An 8,751-nucleotide genomic window follows, 5' to 3' on the forward strand; every position below is an offset into this window, starting at 1 on the left:
GTAACTAATCCTACTACCGCTACTACCACCACTATGATTTTAGATTATGCTCTCTCTGATCACAGAGGATCAGAGGCCGTTGGATGTGGGCCGGATGAGGAGGCCCTCTGCCACACCTGAGGAGCTCAGCTCTACCTGAGTGTGCAAGTCACCCTGGAGGGGCAGGCCCCAGTGACCAGACTCCTTGGATGACCTCCATCCCGTGACTGCACTGGACCATCTCTAGGCTGACTGATCCCTGTGACTCCTTGCATTGGCCTTTGTGCTGGGAGCCATGGATGATTCCAGTCTAATCCAGAGATACTTTTCAAAAAGCAGAAACCCTGAAGAATGACCCAGTGATGGACAGCACTGGGCATTTGAAAGTGGAACAGCTGTGGGATGATTTTGCTTTTACCAAAACTCGTTGTGTTGTGAAGAACGCAGGAGATGGTGGGGGTTCTGTTCCGAGCTGGCATGTGAAGGTCAAAAGGCTGGAGAGAACGAAACCAGGGCAGAACAATCAGAAAGCCTGGGGCTGACTGGCTCTTTCTTAGTGTAGATTATTCCATAATGAAAGAACATACTCACTGGTGAAAAATTGGAAAGCCACACAAAGAAAAAAAGAAAAACTACCACCCTTTGTTACACAGTCCAACATAACCACCATCACAATGTTGGTATATTTCTGTTATTAATTTTTTTCTCTACATACTTTTACATAGCTCTGTTGTATGTACACTTCTATATTCTCCTTTTAGTATAAGTGGGTACTTTTTATTTTCTAATGACACAGTAACAGCTGTTTATTACAGAAAAATTTTAAATGTGAGTAAAATGAAAGTTAAAAATTTAGTAACATTTATATTAAATTCTTTTAAACAAATAAAGTGCACTAAATTATGAGAATGCCTAACGGTTCTATTCCCCAGATATCTTTTTTTTTTTTAAGATTTATTTATTTATTTATTTGTCAGAGAGACACAGCGAGAGAGGGAACACAAGCAGGGGGAGTGGGAGAGGGAGAAGCAGGCTCCCCGCTGAGCAGGGAGCCCGATGCGGGGCTCGATCCCAGGACCCTGGGACCATGACCTGAGCCGAAGGCAGACGCTTAACTGACTGAGCCACCCAGGCGCCCCTCCAGATATCTTCTGATCAAGGGGAAAAACATACATACAGATGGTTCTAAGGTAAAAAGTGAAAAGGGAAAGAAATTTCCGTTCTACATCCTCGTCCCTATTAGCATTCTCCCCTGTGGTAACCACTAATAACAGATGAGTAAATGTGCCCAGCAAAAAAAATTATATGCGTGTATCAGCATATTTTGTATATCTCTCTATTAATTTGTAAAACAAATGATAATACCATATCCATTATTATATGTATTACTCTTTTCACTAAATATATCTGGAATATAGGTCCATATCAGCAGATCTTCCTTTTTAATGGCTACATGGTATTCCATTTTGGTCTACCATGGTATTACTTAATCAATTCCCCAGTGATGGATATTTGATTTGTCTTTATACTGTGGCAGTAATGCAATGAACATTCATATGTGTTCATATATTATATTCACACAAATATACACATACACTTCTGCAGGAATATCCTTAGGTAAATTCCTAGCAGTGGTGTTGCAAGTTAAAGGGACAGTTCCATAGCTTGAAATTTTACATTTTGAAATATACTGCCAATTGCCATGTGGTCTGCCCTTGTGAGCTAGCTTGGGCTTTCTCACAGCATGGCAGACTCAGGGCAGTAAGTTCACTTATATAGTGGCCAATGGCTTCAAGAGCAAGAATTTCAGCTAACAAGGTAGACATTGTATTGTCTTTCTTGACTCAGCCTCAGAAATTATACAACATTGTTTCTACCACAGAATTCTGCCCGGATTCCAAAGGAAGGACACAGACCCTACCTCTTGACAGATAGAGTCAGAGTCACGCTGTAGATTTTCTCGTGGGATGGGAGATATTGCTCTGGCTACTTTTGAAAGAACAACCTTCCCCATTCTCCAAATGTTTGCATAAATTTGTACTTCCATTGAGTGTATATTAGAGTACCCATTTCCCCATGCCCTTTGCAAATCTTACTGGTGAAAAATGATTGCCTCGTTACTAGTTTGATTTGCGTTTCTTAGTAACATTTGAACAGATTTTCATATCTTTTATTGGCCCTTTATATTTCTTTTCCTATATATAAACTTTTCTATTTGATAGCTTTCTATTCATTTTAAGGGCTGCTTGCCTGTGAATAAAATGATCCCTTTCTCACTACATTATAACAATGTTTTTGATGTTGCTCTTCCTCTTTTCTTTCTTTTTTTATGCTCTTCCTCTTTGACTTGTTTTTTTGTCATTGAAATTTATAACTTGTTTCTAGTCATATTTATCAATATTTTCTGTTAGAGTTCCCGGGTTTTATATCTTGCTGAGAAAATGTTTTAAACGTTTTTTAAAAAATACCCAAGTTTTCTTCTAGATTTTGGTCATTTTAGCCTCTAATCTGTTCCATACAATGTTTATGGACTATATAATATTGTACCATCCTTGGTTTCCTGAAAATAACTCCCTTTGGCCAATAGACACTATTTTTTATGTACTATTGGATTCTCGTTGCTAATATTTTCCCCCAGATTAAAGTTTTTCACCAGTGCCAGATTTCCCCCAAACTTCTCGTTACTTGTGACTCTATTTTAGTCTGCAAAATTTAGTTTTTCTCTTATTTCTGATTATTCCCTACATATATTAATTTATTTCTCGGTTTGTCTAATTCTGATTTATAGTGGTTTGTATCATTTATATCATATATTATCATATGATACATACATATGTATCATATATATCACCCATAGAGCACTGGGTGTTATACACAAACTCCTTTGGTAACACTGTATTGAAATTTGTATCTGTTTTGTGTGCATGCATTCCTGGTATATTTTCATTATCTATACAGATATGATTTACTCCTCATCCACTTGTTTCTAATAATAACTTTGTCTGAGTCTCAATCTTAATGGTATTCTGTTACTGGATTTTATAGGCGCTTAATTTTCCTAAACGTCTAGATGTGGTTTGCTAGTTTCTCTAACGTCACAGAGCTCCCTCTTCTGTTGCTTTTGTTGAAGTGCTCGAAAACATGGCAGCTTGCTTTCTGAGTGGCCCATTCCCAAACTGGTCTGACTGGTCTGGTTATCCCTTTCCTTGCCTCTGTTGTTTCTTTCCTGCTCAAATCTTTCTCTCTCTCTCTCTCTCTCTATCCTACTCAAATTTGATTACACTTCTAGCAGTTTCTCCTCAGTGTAGGGCCCTTTCCCAAAGGGGAGCTGTGCCTGGTTGGTCTCAAAATTACGTGTGTCCTCGACTATTCCAGTGCCTTTCAGAATCTACTGAGGCTCTCACCAGCTATTGATTTGGGCAAAATCCCTTCCAGTTTCAACTGTTGTTCTCAAATCATCCCGGATGGCTTTCCAGTAACTACATCTTGGTTATATTAGGGTTCTCAATTGTTTTTCCCTGCTTTCTCCCACACAGATGGTGCTACCGGACAGGTCTTGTGGCATTTGGTGGTTATTCCTCATCTGTGGTTCATGTCAACCAGTTTTATGTCAATGGGGTTTTGGTTTCTATCTAGTAGCAGTGTGTGTTTTTACATGGGAACTGAGGGATATTCAAAACTATACTACCACCTGTCATCTTCCTGGAATCTCGTCCCCCTATTTTTGGATTGTTTGCTACATCTTTATACCTCTACATCCTCTTCATTTGTTTGAATGAATACCACTGGTATCTTTCCCACTCCCCCAGTTTAGGAGGAAAGATAAGTTGCTTCCTCCCCACTCCATTAGGAAGGCATTGCACCAACACAGTTCAAGCATGGGTAATTTTTTTAGGAACACCTCAGACATCACCAAAAGATACTCTCCTGAGGATAGCTGATTACATACAGCCAATTAAGAATAAAGAATAGGAATGGAGGAATATTTGGGAGATATGTTGAGCATACTGTAAAGATCAGGAGACAGGAAACTTATTGATGAGGGGAAACCTAAAGCTCACAGTTGCTCCTGGTTTATAAATCCACATTTACCCAGCTACTTCCAGCCTCTACTTTAATTTGTTACAATAGAAGTAACGTCCCCTAGCAGGAGGGGAAGAATGAAGGAGGCGAAATCAGAGGGGGAGACGAACCATGAGAGACGATGGACTCTGAAAAACAAACTGAGGGTTCTAGAGGGGAGAGGGGTGGGGGGATGGGTTAGCCTGGTGATGGGTATTAAAGAGGGCACATTCTGCGTGGAGCACTGTGTGTTATGCACAAACAATGAATCATGGAACACTACATCAAAAACTAATGATGTAATGTATGGTGATTAATGTAACAATAAAAAATTAAAGAAAAAAAAAAGAAGTAACGTCCCTGTGCATTAAGCATATGTAGAAATCACCATAACCCACAGAACTGATGCAGCTATCTGTAAAATGATGGAGAATTTCTTCAAGCGTTTGAGTCCACTGCTGTCAGGAAATGAGAGATTTCACATAAATGAATTCATTCTCCACCACTACCTCCCTGGTCTAAAATTTTCATAAATCCCCTAACTGTTCTGCCTGCATCCATTCTGTACTCCTTCTATTACTTATTGCTTACAGTAGAGAAGAGTATTTTTTTTCTCCCAGAACCTAATCAAGTTATTCCACCTTGCCTAAAACCTTTCCATGGCTTCGGGCGCCTGGGTGGCTCAGATGGCTAAGCGTCTGCCTTCGGCTCAGGTCATGATCCCGGAGTCCTGGGATCGAGTCCCGCATCGGGCTCCCTGCTCCTTGGGAGCCTGCTTCTCCCTCTGCCTTTCTCTCTCTCTGCCTCTCTCTCTCTCTCTGTCTCTCATGAATAAATAAATAAAATCTTTAAAAAAAAAAAAAAACCTTTCCATGGCTTCTACTGCTCTTAGGATTAAAACAAAACAAAACAACAACAACAACAACAACAACAAAAACCCGCAAAACTTCTTAGCCAAACCCTGTGCTATCTGGCTTCCACTTGCCCTCTGGCCTCATCTCAGACCATTCCCTGACCAGTCTCTGACTGGAAGGTCACACTGGCCTTTGGTCAAGTTCTTTGCCCTTACCATGCATCTTCCCAGCTCAGGGCCTTTGCACATGCAGCTCCCCCTGATCTTCCTTTTGATTGCCACTCCACTGTCAGTATCTCAGGACAGTCTTCTCTGACCTCTCCTACTACATATATCCCTATATGATAGGAAGTCACTGTACCATGAACCTCTCCTCTGTTAACATTGTCACCCTTGCATTTTACTTTTGTGTAATTCTCTGATTAATGTTCTTCTCCCCTAATTCATTGTACAATCCGTGAGAATGAGGATTATAACCTGTAGCAGCTCAGCCGCATTCTTTGCACTCAGTGGGGTTTTGGTAAATTCAGATTGAAAGATAATGCAAGGTTTTCTGAAAACTTAAAAGTTATTACTTTAAATATCATAATTATTATAAATTTATTTTGTATTAAAGCCTTCCTGTCTATATAAGCAGGATGTAAAAATCATAATTTGATTTTTTACTGATTCTTCTCTTATTAAATTCAGTTATTGGGGCGCCTGGGTGGCTCAGTCGTTAAGCGTCTGCCTTGGGCTCAGGTCATGATTCCAGCGTCCTGGGATCGAGCCCCTCATTGGGCTCCCTGCTCCGTGTCGGGCTCCCTGCTCCACGGGAGGCCTGCTTCTCCCTCTCCCGCTCCCCCTGCTTGTGTTCCTGCTCTCGCTATCTCTCTCTCTGTCAAATAATAAATAAAATCTTAAAAAAAAATTCAGTTATTATACTCTAGCAAAAAAAAAAAAAAAAGCCTTAGAAATACCGAGATAGTATCCTGTGTCAACAGTAACATCCTCTGATTGCTTGACTTTTTCCCTCCCATTTTCCCTCTAGACCTCTAAGTTGTTAGCATGAGAATGGAAAATCAGATGTTTATTATTTGTTAGAACTGTGTACAAAATAAGTGTACTCTGACCCTCAATAATAATTACATAAGACACTATAAGGGGAGCCACGAACTGTTACGCACAGCTCACATTGCTTAGAGATATTGCTTAGTCCATAGTTTTCAGTAATATTCTGGATTGTTGAGATCACCAGATAAAACCATAAATAAGACTAATAAAGCTATGTGATGTCTTGCTATATGTGGGTGATGTCCTACAAAAAATACCCAGATCAACTTAGTTTTACCACTATTCTGTTTTACAGAGGGGAAAAAAAAGATAGGTGTCTTTTTTAAATCATAAACTGCATATGTTTATTGTTTTGTGATAGTGTAATTGGGAATTGAATTAAACCTAATTCTTTTGAAAAAGAAAACTTGCACACAAAGACCCCCCCCCAGAAAAAAACCCCACCTCATAATACTAAAAAAGAAAAAGAAAAAGTCTTTGCCAAGTGAAAGAATCCTATAATGGTCAAGTTCTAAATGATCGGGCTTACTTTTTCTCTTTAGTAATTGGGAATTCATTGAAATTATGCAAAACATTAGAAATCCTCACAATTTCTATATCTTTTCCCCCAATGCATATAAAATAAAGTAGGACCTTAAAGAAAATGGATTTAAGAATCTACTACTAATAATGACATAAGAAAACTGAAAGGGAGAACTGAAAGTGGGAAATTCCATTCAAAGAGAGGACAATCCTGTATATATAGGCCACGCTCATGGAAGAAGGGCATTCACACTGCAAACTCTTGAAGCCTTGGCTTCAGCACCTAGACAGTGGCAGGCAAGATTCTTCCTCTTTTCATCATGACCAGCAGGTGCATCCTCCAAACCGCACTCCTGGTGTATTTCTCCACCACGGTTCTTGCCATGAACTACGACTTGCTTCAATTCCAACTAAGCAGCAGCAGTGTGGAGTGCCAGGAGCTCCTTCTGCAGTTAAATGGAACTTCTAAAGATTGCCTCAAGGACAGAATGAACTTCAAGATCCCTGAGGAAATCAAGAAATCCCAACAGTTCCAGAAGGAGGACATCATATTGATCACCCTTGAGATGTTCGGGAAGACCTCTGATATCTTCAGGAGAAATCTCTCGAGCACAGGATGGAATGAGACCATTGTTGAGGACCTCCTTGCGACACTCCACAGGCAGAAGGAACATCTGGAGGGCATCATGGAGGAAGGAAACTTCACCTGGGACCACAGGACCCTTCTGCACCTGAAGAGATACTATCTAAGGATTGTGCAGTACCTGAAGGCCAAGAAGTACAGCACCTGTGCATGGACAATAGTGCAAGCAGAAATCCTCAGGGGCTTTTTCTTCCTTGATAAACTGACAGGTTATCTCTTAAGCTGAAGATCTCTCAGCCTGTGCCTCTGGGAATGGACGATGTTGACAAGGATCTCAGGCATTCTTCAACTCGCAGAGGCTCTGTAAGTGACTGACAGCCAATGTACTGTATTTGAAAGGACAAAGACTTTAAATTTTTTAAATTAATTTATGCATTATTTTTCTACTTAAACTTTCACCCAAGGAAATAAATTTTTTTATACAACAGAAGTCAACATAGCAGTTTTAATTTCAAGTTGATTTCATTAGCACCGTATTAAAAATTACAGAGCACCTACAAGATGTTCTTTGTAAAATGTGTCTGCAAAATTGTATAGGTTCTGGCCTCTGCCTTCAAGGAATTTAAAATCCAAAGAAGCCATGTGGAATACATAAGATGATCGGTGATAAGGGAGGGTGAACCTTTCAGGGGAATAAATGTGACCTCAGCCTCTTCAGAATTAAAATGGAAGAGGCAGGCAGGTGGCTCTGGAATTAGGACAAGGGGTTCTACTGCCTCGACTCTGCTCCTGCCCTGTGCCCTCAGGCTCTCTGACCCTAAAGTTAGCATTTGACTGGCTATCAGGGCAACTAGAGGAATACTTCAGCTCTTGTATTTGCCCTGAACTCCTTCCTGTTATTTGCAGGATGCTCTGCTTGCCCCTCTCCCCAACCCTGCAGGATTTTAAAATATTCATGTGCCCCCCTAAGCTAAAGGTGAGAAGTCCCAGGCACGCCTGTGACAGTGTTAAGGAGCAGTCCCTCTATTGTACTCTTCCTGGACAGCTAAAATGTATGGGTGTCTCCGTGGAGTTGGGGGTCTCTGTCTGCTTCCAGGGCACAAACACCATAGGGAGAAAGAACTCTGCTTCCGATCTCTGCTCTCTGGCCAGGTTTGCTCCCCATTTTGTCAGAAAAGCAAGTTTGCTCCTGGTTCCCTGCTGTCCTGTTCATCCGGAGTCCCATTACCTGCTTTTCCTGATGCTCTGCATCTCTGAACCGCACACCCCCTAAAGCCAAATCCAAGATGTGCATGGCAGATCGAGTCGTTTCTGTCAAGTGGAAAACCAGGAAGCATGGGGGAAAGGGAAACTCGGGTGGGATAAAGAGCACACTAACTTTTCTCAGGGCTTACACTGAGAAAATACAGTTTTCCTAGGAGCTCTCTGGGCACCTGGCCAGCGTGTGCCCATTGGCGGGGTTTCTGTCTTCGTACCGAACCCCTTGGGAATTTAGATTAGTATGGCTGTTGCGGTCATTAGCAGCTACCCTCCAGGAGCTGCACCCCTGTATGTAAGTAATTGGAAATAAGTCCCCCTCACAAGCACCCCTCAGGTGGGCACAATTACATTATTGCTGTTTTTACAGTTCCAGAGACTTAGGTCTCAGGTTCAGGAACTGCCCCAAGGTCACCATAGCTAAATGCATGGAGGTTTGCAA

General features: G+C 41.0%; 1 protein-coding gene across 1 annotated transcript; it reads left to right on the forward strand.

The window, feature by feature from the left end:
• Positions 1–6,789: 6,789 nt before the first annotated feature.
• Positions 6,790–7,338, forward strand: IFNB1 (interferon beta 1). The gene has a single exon (XM_027615375.1). It carries the CDS (start codon positions 6,790–6,792, stop codon positions 7,336–7,338), a length of 549 nt encoding a protein of 182 aa, XP_027471176.1.
• The last annotated feature ends 1,413 nt before the right edge of the window (positions 7,339–8,751 follow it).

This window comes from Zalophus californianus, chromosome 13 (genome assembly GCF_009762305.2).
Source record: "Zalophus californianus isolate mZalCal1 chromosome 13, mZalCal1.pri.v2, whole genome shotgun sequence".
NCBI lineage: Eukaryota > Metazoa > Chordata > Mammalia > Carnivora > Otariidae > Zalophus > Zalophus californianus.

Bases quoted from the DNA above. Each gene is read 5' to 3' on its own strand.
- IFNB1 (XM_027615375.1), top strand. From the start codon at position 6,790: ATGACCAGCAGGTGCATCCTCCAAACCGCACTCCTGGTGTATTTCTCC.